The sequence below is a fragment of the Cherax quadricarinatus genome, unplaced genomic scaffold (genome assembly GCF_038502225.1).
Source record: "Cherax quadricarinatus isolate ZL_2023a unplaced genomic scaffold, ASM3850222v1 Contig398, whole genome shotgun sequence".
Taxonomy (NCBI): Eukaryota; Metazoa; Arthropoda; class Malacostraca; order Decapoda; family Parastacidae; genus Cherax; species Cherax quadricarinatus.
Window position 1 is genome coordinate 98,455 of NW_027195424.1, and position 19,030 is coordinate 117,484.

General features: G+C 42.7%; 1 protein-coding gene across 2 annotated transcripts in view; it reads left to right on the plus strand.

Annotated features, from left to right (window-relative positions):
• LOC128693848 (uncharacterized) overlaps nucleotides 1-19,030 on the plus strand; it is a 101,858-nt gene that overhangs the window by 52,666 nt on the left and 30,162 nt on the right. For both annotated transcript variants that reach the window (XM_070080399.1, XM_070080400.1), the window contains exon 3: nucleotides 14,457-14,639. In XM_070080399.1, the coding sequence (XP_069936500.1) occupies nucleotides 14,457-14,639 (183 nt within the window). The remainder of the gene's footprint in view (nucleotides 1-14,456; nucleotides 14,640-19,030) is intronic.

Here is a 19,030-nt window from a genome sequence, read left to right on the forward strand (position 1 = left end):
AGGTCCCCTTAAAAATAACTATGGGCATCTTACTGACAAAGAAAATGAAATGTGCTCGATTTTAAATAATTATTTTCTCTCCGTTTTTACACAGGAAGACACTGATAATATTCCGGTAATTAATTTTTATAGTGAGCCAGAAGAAGATAAATTATGTAACATCACAGTCACTAGTGAAATGGTTGTGAAGCAGATAGATCGAGTGAAGCAAAATAAGTCACCGGGTCCTGATGAGGTTTTTTCAAGGGTTCTAAAGGAATGCAAAATGGAAGTCTGTGAACCATTAACTAATATTTTTAATTTATCTCTTCAAACAGGTGTAGTGTCTGATATGTGGAAGACGGCTAATGTAATTCCTATTTTTAAAACAGGGGACAAGTCGTTACCGTCAAATTACCGCCCAATAAGCCTGACCTCAATTGTAGGCAAATTACTTGAGTCAATTATAGCTCAAATTATAAGAAGCCATCTCGATAAGCATAGCTTGATTAATGATACTCTGCATGGATTCACAAGAGGCCGGTCTTGTCTAACTAATTTATTAACTTTCTTCAGTAAAGCTTTTGAGGCTGTTGACCACGATAAAGAATTTGATATTATTTACTTAGATTTTAGTAAGGCATTTGATAGAGTTCCGCACCAAAGACTGTTGAAGAAAGTAGCAGCTCATGGCATTGGGGGAAGAGTGCTCTTGTGGATCGAATCATGGCTCACAGACAGGAAGCAGAGAGTGTCCATAAATGGGGTTAAATCCGAGTGGGGATCAGTAACAAGTGGCGTTCCACAGGGATCAGTCTTGGGCCCGTTGTTGTTTATAATATATATCAATGATCTTTATGAAGGAATTACTAGTGATATGAGCAAATTCGCCGATGACACGAAGATAGGTAGGATAATTGATTCAAACGTAGATGTTAGGGAACTTCAGGAGGATTTAGACAAACTCTACTCTTGGTCAGAAAAGTGGCAGATGCAGTTCAATGTAGATAAATGCAAGGTTCTGAAGCTTGGGAGTGTCCATAACCCTAGCACTTATAAGTTAAATAATGTAGAACTTAGCCATACAGATTGCGAAAAGGACTTGGGGGTTATGGTAAGCAGCAACCTTAAACCAAGACAGCAATGCCTAAGCGTACGTAATAAGGCAAATAGATTACTGGGGTTTATATCAAGAAGTGTAAGCAACAGAAGTCCAGAGGTCATACTGCAGCTTTATACATCATTAGTAAGGCCTCACCTAGATTATGCAGCTCAATTCTGGTCTCCATATTACAGAATGGACATAAATTCGATAGAAAACATTCAGCATAGGATGACTAAATTAATACATAGCATTAGAAATCTTCCTTATGAAGAAAGATTGAAGACTCTTAAGTTACATTCACTTGTTAGACGAAGAATGAGGGGGGACCTGATCGAAGTGTATAAGTGGAAGATAGGTATTAATAAAGGGGATATTAACAAGGTCTTGAGGATATCTCTCCAAGAGAGAACCTGCAGTAATGGATTTAAATTAGATAAGTTTAGATTTAGAAAGGACATAGGAAAGTATTGGTTTGGAAATAGGGTAGTTGATGAGTGGAACAGTCTACCTAGTTGGGTTATTGAGGCTAGGACTTTGGGTAGTTTCAAATTTAGGTTGGATAAGTACATGAGTGGGAGGGGTTGGATTTGAGTGGGACTTGCACATCGGAGCTTGTTTCTTTGGTGGCATTGAAAATTGGGTTGGTCAAATGTTTGTTAGTGGGATGAATTGTAAAGGACCTGCCTAGTATGGGCCAACAGGCCTGCTGCAGTGTTCCTCCTTTCTTATGTTCTTATGTGCAACTCTTGGGTATCTTTATTGAGGAAACGCTTCGCCACACAGTGGCTTCATCTGTATAAGTTGGCTAGGACGGCACTTATGGGGGACCCCATTCACCAGAGTCGCCATCGCTTCTAGCACTTCAATAAAGGATCTAACCAGGACAAAATCCAAGCACCACAAACCAGTCAATGCAGGAGTTTACACTATACCCTGTGGAGGCTGTGACAAGATTTACGTAGGTGAAACAGCAAGAAACCTCGACACCCGCCTCAATGAACACATTTACGCATGTAGGAACGATAACTTGAACAACGCCTGTGTACAACACCGAAATTCCACCAATCGTCTCATGAAATTCAGAGACGCCCAATTAGTGATCAATGAAACTAATTTCCGCAGACACAAGTGCCTCGAATCAGCACTGATCGCTGTTTCAAATACAATTAAACAAAACAACGGCAGCTTCACTATCTCCGAAGTCTTAGCAAGAATCCTCCTGAAAACAGTAAACCCTGCCATCACATAGTCTCTCCTGTTATACTACACAAAGCACATTACAGAGAACATGTAGGCCAGGATGAATTACAGCAGTTGGATATGCTGAATGTTGAAGACAGAGTAAAACAACTGAAGCTAAATCATGTTTATAAAATTGCTCATGAACAGTGTCCAGAATATCTTGCTGTCAATTTTGTCAAGGTTGGGAACCAAAGCAATCATAGTACCAGGGGGAGAGAGCACAACTTTGTAGTACCCACAGTCAGTGGCCAGGCGTCAAACACCTGAATGAACATTAAATGGTAGGTAAAATACCGATTAGGTTAGCAGTAAGATCACATATGCAACAGTTAGGTATCTTGTTATTGGAATGCTTGCTCACACAGCAGGTTTTTCACAGTCAAGCAGCAAAGCTGTTAGAACAGCCAAAGATACTGAAGACGATGCAATTGTTTTGAGGGTGGAGCCACCTCAGTTCCACAGGCAGCATTCACCACAGTACATGGTCAACAGGAGGAGACGAAGTATTATGGACGGAGCTTTTTTATAGCCAGTCAGGTTATAGAGACGTGTGAAGTCACTAGAGAAGGTAAGATAAAGCCGAGAGGTCAGTCCCTTCCAAATTCAGCGCCGCTCACCAGTGCGGAAGCCGTCTAGCTTGATTTAGCAGGTTCACTTGTAGCACCGACCAAGATTGCAACCATATGGCAGCCCGGGACAATGACAGGTTGGTTAGGTCAATCGATCACGGCGCAAAATAAAGTTGTTAAGTATCCTTTTATTGGCGGAGAAGAGCATTGTTCCATAGTATGAAACAATATGGAGGAACAATGCTATGGAACAATGCTCTTCTCCAGACTGAGGGACTGACCACCTCAAAACTTTAAGGGTGATGGACTGATTACATCGTCTTCAAGTATCTTCTGCTTCTATCAACTTTTCTGTACTTGACTGAAGAAGCCTACTGTGTAGGCGAAACGTTTCATAATAAAGATACCTAACTGTTACATATGTGTCTTACCTAACAACCTGTCGGTATTTTATACCATTTTAATGTTCAATCTGTCAGACACTGCAACACAAGGGTATCTTGGTACAGACCTGCAATCAACTTCGACAACTTCCACTAGTGAGAGCGGCTGGATTTGAGAGGGACCTGACCTCTCAGCATCTGAGTTCTTACCTCTCCTAGTGGCCTACGTCTCACCTCTTGGCGCTATAAAAAGCTCCATCCTGTCACTTCATCTCCATATTGTTTCATACTATGGAACAATGCTCTTCTCCAGACTGAGGGACTGACCACCTCAAAACTTTAAGGGTGATGGACTGATTACATCGTCTTCAAGTATCTTCTGCTTCTATCAACTTTTCTGTACTTGACTGAAGAAGCCTACTGTGTAGGCGAAACTTTTCATAATAAAGATACCTAACTGTTGCATATGTGTCTTACCTAACAACCTGTCGGTATTTTATACCATTTTAATGTTCAATCTGTCAGACACTGCAACACAAGGGTATCTTGGTACAGACCTGCAATCAACTTCGACAACTTCCACTAGTGAGAGCGGCTGGATTTGAGAGGGACCTGACCTCTCAGCATCTGAGTTCTTACCTCTCCTAGTGGCCTACGTCTCACCTCTTGGCGCTATAAAAAGCTCCATCCTGTCACTTCATCTCCATATTGTTTCATACTATGGAACAATGCTCTTCTCCAGACTGAGGGACTGACCACCTCAAAACTTTAAGGGTGATGGACTGATTACATCGTCTTCAAGTATCTTCTGCTTCTATCAACTTTTCTGTACTTGACTGAAGAAGCCTACTGTGTAGGCGAAACGTTTCATAATAAAGATACCTAACTGTTGCATATGTGTCTTACCTAACAACCTGTCGGTATTTTATACCATTTTAATGTTCAATCTGTCAGACACTGCAACACAAGGGTATCTTGGTACAGACCTGCAATCAACTTCGACAACTTCCACTAGTGAGAGCGGCTGGATTTGAGAGGGACCTGACCTCTCAGCATCTGAGTTCTTACCTCTCCTAGTGGCCTACGTCTCACCTCTTGGCGCTATAAAAAGCTCCATCCTGTCACTTCATCTCCATATTGTTTCATACTATGGAACAATGCTCTTCTCCAGACTGAGGGACTGACCACCTCAAAACTTTAAGGGTGATGGACTGATTACATCGTCTTCAAGTATCTTCTGCTTCTATCAACTTTTCTGTACTTGACTGAAGAAGCCTACTGTGTAGGCGAAACGTTTCATAATAAAGATACCTAACTGTTGCATATGTGTCTTACCTAACAACCTGTCGGTATTTTATACCATTTTAATGTTCAATCTGTCAGACACTGCAACACAAGGGTATCTTGGTACAGACCTGCAATCAACTTCGACAACTTCCACTAGTGAGAGCGGCTGGATTTGAGAGGGACCTGACCTCTCAGCATCTGAGTTCTTACCTCTCCTAGTGGCCTACGTCTCACCTCTTGGCGCTATAAAAAGCTCCATCCTGTCACTTCATCTCCATATTGTTTCATACTATGGAACAATGCTCTTCTCCAGACTGAGGGACTGACCACCTCAAAACTTTAAGGGTGATGGACTGATTACATCGTCTTCAAGTATCTTCTGCTTCTATCAACTTTTCTGTACTTGACTGAAGAAGCCTACTGTGTAGGCGAAACGTTTCATAATAAAGATACCTAACTGTTGCATATGTGTCTTACCTAACAACAATAAAGGAATGGAACAGACTACCCGCACATGCCAAAGCCAGTCATAGCATGAACCAGTTCAAGAAGACTGCCAAAAAGTGTCTGATGAATGAAGCTACAGAAAGGGAGGGGAATGATTTTCTATTTTTTAGCTAAAATACGTGTAAATTTTATCTTATCCCTAGTAATGACCCTCGTATTGTAGATAGTCTTAATGACCTTGGTGTAGTAGATAGTCTTTTTAGTATGATAATAAGATGTTATCTTCATTGTAGAATAATAAGAAAATATTATAACAATTATATTATAATAATAAGGTAAAAGGACCCCAATGGAAATAAGTCACTCTGTCTGACTTTTTTGGGTTATCCTAGGTTCTCTACACATATGCTGCTATGTATGATAATTCTATGTAACTGTATTTGTGTATACCTGAATAAATTTACTTACTTACTTACTAACACTGAAACAAGCTGCCTCTTTCCACTTTATATTTGTCCAACCTATTTTTATGTTACCCAAGTAATAGCTTTTATATCCTTTTACTCATGTACGAATTAATTGCTCTACCATATTGTATTACTTTTGTCACTACCACTACTACTACTACCACTACCACTAGTGAACATCAAAACGGTACCTCACTAGCATTGCACCTCACTCTGAGCCTTTATATACCTTGTGTCCGTGTATTGTTTGTATGGCTTGATAAAGCTCCTGGAGAGCGAAACGTTGCCACAATAAATGTCACATTAGTTGCACTTGTGTCCTTTTACTTGACATATTGTCGGTAATTCTACCAACTTTATTACAACACAAGGGTATCTTGGTACAGACCTGAAATCAACTTCGACAACCTCTACTAGTGAGAACGGCTGGATTTGAGAGGGACCTGACCTCCCAACATTTGCGTTCTACTAGTGACCTACGTCTCACCTCCTGGCGCTATATAAGGCTCCATCCTGTTACTTCAACTCCATATTGTTTCAGACTATGGAACAATGCTCTTCTCCAGACTGAGGGACTGACCACCTCAAAACTTTAAGGGTGAAGGACTGATTACATCGTCTTCAAGTCTCTTCTGCTTCTATCAACTTTTCTGTACTCGACTGAAGAAGCCTACTGTGTAGGCGAAACGTTTCGAAATAAAGATACCTAACTGTTGCATATGTTGTGTACGAATGGTATATAATACCGACAAGATGAGAGTAAGACACATGTGCAACATCTGGGTATCTTTATTGTAGACGTTTCGCCATCCAGTGGCTTTATCAATACAAATTCTAGGACATAACTTGAAGACAGTAGAACTATATACAGAAGATGAGGTAATCAGTCCCTCAACCTAGGAGTAGGTGCGAACAGCACCATAGTCGTGGAGATTCTGAAGCAGAAGAAAGAATCATGGCGTTTATATAGTAACGTCAGGTGTAGCAGACGAGGGCATATTCACTGGTAGGCAGGATTCCCCAGTGGAAGTAGGTCCTTCCCAAAGAGATGGGTTAGTTGTAGTAGTAGTTGTTGTAGTCGTGAAGGTTATGTACATGTCCTCAGAATTAAGATTCCATGATGTTGCAGTGTCTGACAAGTTGTGTACGAATGGTATATAATACCGAGAAGATGAGAGTAAGACACATGTGCAACATCTGGGTATCTTTATTGTAGACGTTTCGCCATCCAGTGGCTTTATCAATACAAATTCTAGGACATAACTTGAAGACAGTAGAACTATGTACAGAAGATGAGGTAATCAGTCCCTCAACCTAGGAGTAGGTGCGAACAGCACCATAGTCGTGGAGATTCTGAAGCAGAAGAAAGAATCCTGGCACTTATATAGTAACGTCAGGTGTAGCAGACGAGGGCATATTCACTGGTAGGCGGGATTCCCCAGTGGAAGTAGGTCCTTCCCAAAGAGATGGGTTAGTTGTAGTAGTAGTTGTCGTAGTCGTGAAGGTTATGTACGACAACTACTACTACTACTACTACTACTACTACTACTACTACAACTAACCCATCTCTTTGGGAAGGACCTACTTCCACTGGGGAATCCCGCCTACCAGTGAATATGCCCTCGTCTGCTACACCTGACGGTACTATATAAGCACCAGGATTCTTTCTTCTGCTTCAGAATCTCCACGACTATGGTGCTGTTCGCACCTACTCCTAGGTTGAGGGACTGATTACCTCATCTTCTGTACATAGTTCTACTGTCTTCAAGTTATGTCCTAGAATTTGTATTGATAAAGCCACTGGATGGCGAAACGTCTACAATAAAGATACCCAGATGTTGCACATGTGGCTTACTCTCATCTTCTCGGTATTATATACCATTCGTACACAACTTGTCAGACACTGCAACATCATGGAATCTTAATTCTGAGGACATGTACATAACCTTCACGACTACGACAACTACTACTACAACTAACCCATCTCTTTGGGAAGGACCTACTTCCACTGGGGAATCCCGCCTACCAGTGAATATGCCCTCGTCTGCTACGCCTGACGTTACTATATAAGCGCCAGGATTCTTTCTTCTGCTTCAGAATCTCCACGACTATGGTGCTGTTCACACCTACTCCTAGGTTGAGGGACTGATTACCTCATCTTCTGTACATAGTTCTACTGTCTTCAAGTTATGTCCTAGAATTTGTATTGATAAAGCCACTGGATGGCGAAACGTCTACAATAAAGATACCCAGATGTTGCACATGTGTCTTACTCTCATGTTGCATATGTGTCTTACCTAACATCTCCCAGATGTTGTGCAAGACTGGTATACAGTACCGACAAGATGAAAGTTAAGACACTTGTGCAACATCTGGTTATCTTTATTGTAGACGTTTCGCCATCCAGTGGCTTTATCAATACAAATTCTTGGACATAATAAGAAAAACGAAGAACTATATACAAAAGATGAGGTAATCAGTCCCTCGGCCTTGGAGGTGGTGTTTAGAGCACCGTGGTTGTAGAGATTCTGAAGCACAGGCTGGAGACTGGCGCTTACATAGGTGTCAGTGAAAGGGACGTGTAGCAGACGAGGGCATAGTCACTGGCAGGCGGGATTCCCCAGTGGAAGTAGGTCCTTCCCAAATTGATGGGCTAGTTGTAGAAGTCTTGAAGAAAGTCAAGTAGATGTCCTCTGAATCAAGATACCATGATGTTGCAGTGCCTGACAAGTTGTGCAAGACTGGTATACTATACTGACAAGATGAAAGTTAAGACACTTGTGCAACATCTGGTTATCTTTATTGTAGACGTTTCGCCATCCAGTGGCTTTATCAATACAAATTCTTGGACATAATAAGAAAAACGAAGAACTATATACAAAAGATGAGTAGATGAATGGTTCAGAGAACCGACATGTTGATAAATTAGACACAATTGCAACTCTTGGGTATCTTTATTGAGGAAACGTTTCGCCACACAGTGGCTTCATTAGTCCATACGTAGGAGAAACTTGAAGAACAGGAGGAGAATGAGGTGATCAGTCCCTCAACCTTGAGTCGATGTGTTCAGTCCATCAATCTTGAATAGAATACGGCATATCAGCGGAGAAGCAGCTTATAAACCGTATGGCAGGAGAGGTGCAGCAGTCATAGGTCATGTCACATTTGTTCAATGTGGAAGTAGGTCGTGCCCAAGAATTAGGCAAGCGAAGAATTCCTAAGTATTAAGATCCCAAGAAGTTGCAGTGTCTGACAGCTTTGTAGATGAATGGTTCAGAGAACTGACATGTTGATAAATTAGACACATGTGCAACTCTTGGGTATCTTTATTGAGGAAACGTTTCGCCACACAGTGGCTTCATCAGTCCATACGTAGGAGAAACTTGAAGAACAGGAGGAGAATGAGGTGATCAGTCCCTCAACCTTGAGTCGATGTGTTCAGTCCATCAATCTTGAATAGAATACGGCATATCAGCGGAGAAGCAGTTTATAAACCGTATGGCAGGAGAGGTGCAGCAGTCATAGGTCGTGTCACATTTGTTCAATGTGGAAGTAGGTCGTGCCTAAGAATTAGGCAAGCGAAGAATTCCTAAGTATTAAGATCCCAAGAAGTTGCAGTGTCTGACAGATTTGTAGATGAATGGTTCAGAGAACCGACATGTTGATAAATTAGACACATGTGCAACACTTGGGTATCTTTATTGAGGAAACGTTTCGCCACACAGTGGCTTCATCAGTCCATACGTAGGAGAAACTTCAAGAACAGGAGGAGAATGAGGTGATCAGTCCCTCAACCTTGAGTCGATGTGTTCAGTCCATCAATCTTGAATGGAATACGGCATATCAGCGGAGAAGCAGCTTATAAACCGTATGGCAGGAGAGGTGCAGCAGTCATAGGTCGTGTCACATTTGTTCAATGTGGAAGTAGGTCGTGCCCAAGAATTAGGCAAGCGAAGAATTCCTAAGTATTAAGATCCCAAGAAGTTGCAGTGTCTGACAGATTTGTAGATGAATTTCTTTATATGGAATGAACGTTCTTTGAACCTCATGTATAGTGTTCAGAAAACTGTGATATTGATAGCTCTCTTCGTTACCCCAGTGAACAGATGATAAGTGTTCTCTAAGCCCATCGTAATCTGCTAAGCGAAAATCTGGGACTGTTACTGAGTTATCCCTACTATCATACTTCCATTCAATGCTAAATGTAATTGATTTGTGGTCGCTAGCACCCAGTTCCTCTAAAACTTCTAAATTATTAACAAGGGATTCATTGTTTGCCAGAACTAAGTTAAGCAGGTTATTACCCCTTGTAGGTTCTGTCACAAACTGCTTCAAAAAACAATCCTGAACTTCTTCTAAGAAGTCGTATGATTCTAAATTCCCTGTCAAGAAATTCCATTCAATATGACTAAAGTTAAAGTCTCCTAGAATTACTACATTATCGTGCCTTGTGGCCCTAACAATTTCCTCACATAGTAGTCTCCCCTGGTCCCTATCTAAGTTTGGGGGACGGTATATCACACCTAAAATTAATTTTTCATGTCCCTCTGAAAATTCTATCCAAACAGACTCTGTATGTGTTACTTCAGACTTAATACCCGTTTTTATGCAACAGTTCAAGCGATCTCGGACATACAATGCCACCCCACGCACCTTCCCGACACTTTTATCTACTTGGAACATTCCGCAGGCATGTCCCGACTTTTTGAATTAAACCACGTCTCAGTTAAGGCAAATACATCAATGTTACCTGCACTAGCAACTTGTCTCAACTCGTCCATCTTATTCCTAGCACTGCGACTATTTGTGTAATATAGATTTAAAGACCCTCCTCTCTCTTTACACTTCCTGCTCCTTTCTGTTATTCCACTAAACCTATTACTGTCCTTGTCAATTAGTGCCACTGGCTTTCCAATATCTACCTCATTACTAGTTCTCCTAGTACTCATATTACTACACTGCGACTTGACTGTTTTCCCGCCAAAACCCATACCACTAACTATTCCTAGTTTAAGGACCTAACAGCTCCCTCCAATGCAGTTGCCAGTGCTCCCACCCCAGACCTAGGTAAGTGAACCCCATCCCTGGCATACATGTTATTTCTGCCATAGAAGAGGTCCCAGTTGTCAATGAATGTTACCGCATTTTCCTTACAGTATTTGTCCAGCCAGCAATTGACACCAATTGCTCTGGACAACCATTCATTTCCAACTCCTCTCCTTGGCAAAATGCCACATATGACAGGTTTCCCACCCTTCCTCCTAATTATCTCTATAGCTGACCTATACCTGCTAATCAGGTCCTCACTCCTACGTTTGCCAACATCGTTGCCTCCAGCATTGAGACAGATAATAGGATTGCTCCCATTACCTCTCATGATGTCATCCAGATGGCTAACAATATCCTTCATCCCAGCCCCAGGAAAACACACTCTCTGTCTCCTACTCCTGTCCTTCAAGCAGAATGCCCTATCCATATACCTAACTTGGCTATCCTCAACAACAACAATATTCTTACCTTCCTTGGTGTCGTTCGTCGTGACGTTCCCAGTAGTCGACTCACATTCGTCGGGTAGCACTGAGAATGTATTAGATGTTTCCACAACAGTTTCCACGGCAGTGTCTTTCTTTTTCATCGTTTCTACCTTTCCATTCGTCTTCTTGATCGTCAACTTCGTTCCCTGCTGTCCAGCCACTGACCAGTTTCCTTTCTTGACCTGAGGACTCAAAACAGGAGGACTACTACGAATCTTCTTGTTTTCCTCGGTCAGTCGCCGAATCTCCATCTTTGCCATCCTCAATTCTTCCTTAAGCTGTTGGTAAAGTTGCTCAATGGGGGGCATCTTGCTTCAATTCGTAGAGGAAGCGGTTGTGGTAGAATTAGGGGGGATATGATTGAGGTGTATAAATGGAAAACAGGAATAAATAAAGGGGATGTAAATAGCGTGCTGAAAATTTCCGGCCAAGACAGGACTCGCAGCAATGGTTTCAAGTTGGAAAAATTCAGATTCAAGATGGATATAGGAAAGCACTGGTTTGGTAATAGAGTTGTGGATGAGTGGAACAAACTCCCAAGTACAGTTATTCAGGCTAAAACGTTGTGTAGTTTTAAAAATAGGTTAGATAAATACATGAGTGGGTGTGGGTGGGTGTGAGTTGGACCTGACTAGCTTGTGCTGCTTGATCTGGTGCCGTGCTCCATCCTTGAGTGGAGGTGACCAGACTGGGTGGGTCATTGGGCTTATCCAGGGGGAGGGGACATGGACCTGTTCCGCATGAGTCAGTAGGCCTCTTGCAGTGTTCCTTCTTTATTATGTTATGTTCTTAAGGAGTGAACCAGGGGCACTCAGTGAGTTGAACTAAGAAGTGAACCAGGGGCACTCAGTGAGTTGAACCAAGGAGTGAACCAGGGGCACTCAGTGAGTTGAACCAAGGAGTGAACCAGGGGCACTCAGTGAGTTGAACCAAGGAGTGAACCAGGGGTACTCAGTGAGTTGAACCAAGGAGTGAACCTGGGGTACTCAGTGAGTTGAACCAAGGAGTGAACCTGGGGTACTCAGTGAGTTGAACCAAGGAGTGAACCAGGGGTACTCAGTGAGTTGAACCAAGGAGTGAACCAGGGGCACTCAGTGAGTTGAACCAAGGAGTGAACCAGGGGCACTAGGTGAGTTGAACCAAGGAGTTAACCAGGGGTACTCAGTGAGTTGAACCAAGGAGTGAACCAGGGGTACTCAGTGAGTTGAACCAAGGAGTGAACCAGGGGTACTCAGTGAGTTGAACCAAGGAGTGAACCAGGGCCACTAGGTGAGTTGAACCAAGGAGTGAACCAGGGGTAATCAGTGAGTTGAACCAAGGAGTGAACCAGGGGTACTCAGTGAGTTGAACCAAGGAGTGAACCAGGGGTACTCAGTGAGTTGAACCAAGGAGTGAACCAGGGGTACTCAGTGAGTTGAACCAAGGAGTGAACCAGGGGTACTCAGTGAGTTGAACCAAGGAGTGAACCAGGGGTACTCAGTGAGTTGAACCAAGGAGTGAACCAGGGGTACTCAGTGAGTTGAACCAAGGAGTGAACCAGGGGTACTCAGTGAGTTGAACCAAGGAGTGAACCAGGGGTACTCAGAGAGTTGAACCAAGGAGTGAACCAGGGGTACTCAGTGAGTTGAACCAAGGAGTGAACCAGGGGTACTCAGTGAGTTGAACCAAGGAGTGAACCAGGGGTACTCAGTGAGTTGAACCAAGGAGTGATCCAGGGGTACTCAGTGAGTTGAACCAAGGAGTGAACCAGGGGTACTCAGTGAGTTGAACCAAGGAGTGAACCAGGGGTACTCAGTGAGTTGAACCAAGGAGTGAACCAGGGGTACTCAGTGAGTTGAACCAAGGAGTGAACCAGGGGTACTCAGTGAGTTGAACCAAGGAGTGAACCAGGGGTACTCAGTGAGTTGAACCAAGGAGTGAACCAGGGGTACTCAGTGAGTTGAACCAAGGAGTGAACCAGGGGTACTCAGGGAGTTGAACCAAGGAGTGAACCAGGGGTACTCAGAGAGTTGAACCAAGGAGTGAACCAGGGGTACTCAGTGAGTTGAACCAAGGAGTGAACCAGGGGTACTCAGTGAGTTGAACCAAGGAGTGAACCAGGGGTACTCAGTGAGTTGAACCAAGGAGTGAACCAGGGGTACTCAGTGAGTTGAACCAAGGAGTGAACCAGGGGTACTCAGTGAGTTGAACCAAGGAGTGAACCAGGGGTACTCAGTGAGTTGAACCAAGGAGTGAACCAGGGGTACTCAGAGAGTTGAACCAAGGAGTGAACCAGGGGTACTCAGTGAGTTGAACCAAGGAGTGAACCAGGGGTACTCAGTGAGTTGAACCAAGGAGTGAACCAGGGGTACTCAGTGAGTTGAACCAAGGAGTGATCCAGGGGTACTCAGTGAGTTGAACCAAGGAGTGAACCAGGGGTACTCAGTGAGTTGAACCAAGGAGTGAACCAGGGGTACTCAGTGAGTTGAACCAAGGAGTGAACCAGGGGTACTCAGTGAGTTGAACCAAGGAGTGAACCAGGGGTACTCAGTGAGTTGAACCAAGGAGTGAACCAGGGGTACTCAGTGAGTTGAACCAAGGAGTGAACCAGGGGTACTCAGTGAGTTGAACCAAGGAGTGAACCAGGGGTACTCAGTGAGTTGAACCAAGGAGTGAACCAGGGGTACTCAGTGAGTTGAACCAAGGAGTGAACCAGGGGTACTCAGTGAGTTGAACCAAGGAGTGAACCAGGGGTACTCAGTGAGTTGAACCAAGGAGTGAACCAGGGGCACTAGGTGAGTTGAACCAAGGAGTGAACCAGGGTTACTCAGTGAAGCGAGAGTGTTGTCTGCAGAGAAACAAGACTTGCTCCTAATTCCTAATCGTTGAGAAGAAGAAATGTCTATTTCAGGCTCAGAAAATTTAAATAAACCAGCTTAAAACATAAAAAAAAATTAAAATCGATATAAATATTTTCCTAAGTTGGTTATCAGTATATGAAGTTTTTATCGGATTATAAGACTTTCTCAGGATATTGTACTAAAACCACTGTTGTATTTTCAGTTATTAATAAGACAGATTGGTACCTACCCAACCAATTCAAATTTCTTTATTTATTTAATAAATAAGAAACACCAGTTATGATGATTTGAAAACGAGAAGTGATATTCTCAAGTTACTACAAAAAACTGACTCGTAATGGAGTTATCTACTCACGGGAGATGTTTTATTACGTTTTTTTAAGAATTTGTCTAGAAGAAGATTTATGTTTAGTTAAATTTTGAAGTTATCCTTTACATATCTTACTAAAACAATCCTTCACTGAAATAATCTAAATAACTAGTATAGTTCTACTCTTTATGTTTAAGAAAATTAAAAGGAAAACATAAATATATCTCGAAATAATAAATTACTTAGGCGGAGATAAAATATGGTGCCAGTTAAATAACTTTGAATTATTACAGGCTTTAGGTACAAGGTGTAGCCCAGAAACAGCACTGAGTGTTGATCTTAAGCACATCCAGTTGTGCTTAACCTCAGGGCTGTCGGTTGGTGCCAGGGACAAAGCCACTAAGAATCTGATCGCGATGTCGCTGGCAAGTAACTACGAGCATTATGCTGAGGCTACCCAGAACCCTGAACACGAGGTAAATCCTATGTAAACACAGTATATTATTCTCTTAATGTGTTAGTATTTGATTAGTGCTAAAACAGTCAAATGGGTGACTGTCTATGAGGCTTAAACAGGAATTATCTGACTCTTTTAGAGAGTGTTTTGTGGATTTTTTCTCAGTTTACGACTTAAAACTTTTTTAACGCCTCTATGCCCTTTTTTTAATTTTTGTGGAATATTTTAATTGGCTGCTTATTATTAATGGATATAAATCTAAAATAACGGAACGTTACTTAAACTCCTGTCCTAACCTAGCGATAACTTATCTATCCCTACCTAACCTGTGTTTGGCTTCCTAAACAAGTATGCTTATCAACGCCCCCACGGCCCGGTCCACGACAAGGCCTGCTATACCCGAAGATTTCATCAAGAAATTGCATGACAGAATTGATGCATTGGCAGAAGCATAGACCTTCAAGGAAGGAGTAGATTATGACCTTTGCTGCCAGTTAGCAGTTTGAGAACAATAATACGAAGAGAATTTCAACTGAATTTCATTAACCTGAGACTTATTATATCGTGCAGAAGGAACCACCTGTTTGTAGTGTATTTAGGAAGATAAGCAAACACTTGGATGTAATTAATGCTAAGTTGAACCTGAGTTACAAGTATCATCATCACCAGCTGAGGCTGAGTTACAAGTATCATCATCACCAGCTGAGGCTGAGTTACAAGTATCAACATCACCAGCTGAGGCTGAGCTACAAGTATCATCATCACCATCTGAGCCTGAGTTACAAATATCAACATCACCAGCTGAGGCTGAGTTACAAGTATCAACATCGCCAGCTGAGGCTGAGTTACAAGTATCAACATCACCAGCTGAGGCTGAGCTACAAGTATCATCATCACCATCTGAGCCTGAGTTACAAATATCAACATCACCAGCTGAGGCTGAGTTACAAGTATCAACATAGCAAGCTGAGGCTGAGTTGCAAGTATCAATATCGCAGGCTGAGGCGGAGTTACAAGTATCAACATCACCAGCTGAGGCTGAATTACAAGTATCAACATCACCAGCTGAGGCTGAGTTACAAGTATCAACATCACCAGCTGAGGCTCAGTTATATACATCAACATCACCAGCTGAGGTTGAGTTACAAGTATCAACATCACCAGCAGAGGCTGAGTTACAAGTATCAACATCACCAGCTGAGGCGGGGTTACAAGTATCAATATGAACAGGTGAGGCTGAGTAAAAAGTATCAACATCACCAGCTGAGGCTCAGTTACATACATCAACATCACCAGATGAGGTTGAGTTACATATATCAGCATCACCAGCTGAGGCTGGGTTACAAGTATCAACATCACCAGCTGAGGCTGGGTTACAAGTATCAACATCACCAGCTGAGGCTGAGTAAAAAGTATCAACATCACCAGGTGAGGCTCAATTGCAAGTATCAACATCACCAGCTGAGGCTCAGTTACAAATATCAACATCACCAGCTGAGGCAGAGTTAAAAATATTAACATCACCAGCTCAGGCTGAGTTACATGTATTAACGTCACCATCTGAGGCTGAGTTACATGTATCAACGTCACCAGCTGAGGCTGAGTTACAAGTATCAACATCACCAGCTGAGGCTCAGTTGCAAGTATCAACATCACCAGCCGAGGCTCAGTTACATATATCAACATCACCAGCCGAGGCAGAGTTAAAAGTATTAACATCACCAGCTGAGGCTGAGTTGCATGTATCAACGTCACCAACTGAGGATGAGTTACAAGTATCAACATCACCAGCTGAGGCTGAGTTAGAAGTATCAACGTCACCTGCTGAGGCTGAGTTACAAGTATCAACATCACCAACTGAGGCTGAGTTACAAGTATCAACATCACCAGCTAAGGCAGACTTACAAGTATTAACATCATCAGCTGAGGCTGGGTTACAAGTATTAACATCACCACCTGAGGCAGAGTTACAAGTATCAACATTTCCAGCTGAGGCTGGGTTACAAGTATTAACATCACCAGCTGAGGCTGGGTTACATGTATCAACGTAACCAGCTGAGGCTGAGATAGAAGTATCAACATCACCAGCTGAGGCTGGGTTAAAAGTATCAACATCAACAGCTGAGGCTAAGTTACAAGCATCAACTTCATCAGCTGAGGCTGGGTTACAAGAAGTAACATCACCAGCTGAGGCTGGGTTACAAGTATTAACATCTACAGCTGAGGCTGGGTTACAAGTATTAACATCACCAGCTGAGGCTGGGTTACCTGCATTAACGTCACCAGCTGAGGCTGAGTTACAAGTATCAACTTCACCAGCTGAGGCTGAGTTACAAGTACTAATATCACCAGCTGAGGCTGGGTTACAAGTATCAACGTCACCAGCTGAGGCTGAGTTACAAGTATCAACTTCACCAGCTGAGGCTGAATTACAAGTATCAACATCACCAGCAGTGGAGGAGTTACAAATGTCAACATCACCAGCTGTGGATGAGTTACAAGTATCAACATCACCAGCTAAGTATTAGTATCAACATCACCAGTGAGGCTGAGTTACAAGTATCAACATCACAAGCTGAGGCTGAGTTACAAGTATCATAATCACCAGCTGATGCTAAGTTACAAGTATCAACTTCACAAGCTGAGGCTGGGTTACAAGTATTAACATTACCAGCTGAGGCTGGTTTACAAGTATTAATATCACCAGCTGAGGCTGGGTTACAAGTATTAACATCACCAGCTGAGGCTGGGTTACATGTATCAACGTCACAAGCTGAGGCTGAGTAACAAGTATCAACTTCACCAGCTGAAGCTGGGTTACAAGTATCAACATCACCAGCTGAGGCTGGGTTAAAAGTATTAACATAACCAGCTGAGGCTGGGTTACAAGTATCAACATCACCAGGTGAGGCTGAGTTACAAGTATCAACTTCACCAGCTGAGGCTGAGTTACAAGTATCAACATCACTAGCTGAGTATAAGTATCAACGTCACCAGCTGAGGCTGAGTTATAAGTATCAACATCACAAGCTGAGGCTGAGTTACAAGTATCAACATCACCAGCAGAGGCTGAGTTTCAAGTATTAACTTCACCAGCTGAGTCTGGGTTACAAGTATTAACATCACCAGCTGAGGCAGAGTTACAAGGATCAACATTACCAGCTGAGGCTGGGTTACAAGTATCAAAATCACGAGCTGAGGCTGAGTTACAAGTATTAACATCACCAGCTGAGGCAGGTTTACAAGTATAAACATCACCAGCTGAGGCTGGGTTACAAGTATTAAAATCACCAGCTGAGGCTGGGTTACAAGTATAAACATCAACAGCTGAGGCTGAGTTTCAAGTATCAACATCGCCAGCTGAGGCTGAGTTACAAGTATCAACATCGCCAGCTGAGGCTTAGTTACAAGTATCAACATCGCCAGCTGAGGCTTAGTTACAAGTATCAACATCACCAGCTGAGGCTGAGTTACAAGTATCAACATCGCCAGCTGAGGCTGAGTTAAAGTATCAATATCGCCAGCTGAGGCTGAGTTACAAGTATCAACATCACCAGCTGAGGCCGGGTTACAAGTATCAACATCAGCTGAGGCTGAGTTACAAGTATCAACATCACCAGCTGACGCTGAGTTACACGTATCAACATCACCAGCTGAGGCTGAGTTTCAAGTATCAACATCACCAGCTGAGGCTGAGTTAAAAGTATCAACATCACCAGCTGAGGCCCAGTTACATACATCAACATCACCAGCTGAGGTTGAGTTACAAGTATCAACATCACCAGCTGAGGCTGACTTAAAAGTATCAACATCACCAGCTGAGGCTGGGTTACAAGTATCAACATCACCAGCTGAGGTTGAGTTACAAGTATCAACATCACCAGCTGAGGCTGAGTTACAAGTATCAACATCACCAGCTGAGACTCAATTGGAAGTATCAACATCACCAGCTGAGGCTCAGTTTATATATCAACATCACCAGATGAGGCAGAGTTAAAAGCATTAACATCACCACCTGAGGCAGAGTTGCATGTATTAACGTCACCAGCAAAGGCTGAGTTACATGTATCAACGTCACCAGCTGAGGCTGAGTTACAAGTATCAACATCACCAGCTGAGGCTCAGTTGCAAGTATCAACATCACCAGCTGAGGGTCAGTTACACATATCAACATCACTAGCTGAGGCAGAGTTAAAAGTATTAACATCACCAGCTGAGGCTGAGTTACATGTATCAACGTCACCAGCTGAGGCTGAGTTACAAGTATCAACATCACCAGCTGAGGCTGAGTTACAAGTATCAACGTCACCAGATGAGGCTGAGTTACAAGTATCAACATCACCAACTGAGGCTGAGTTACAATTATCAACATCATCAGCTAAGGCAGACTTACAAGTATTAACATCACCA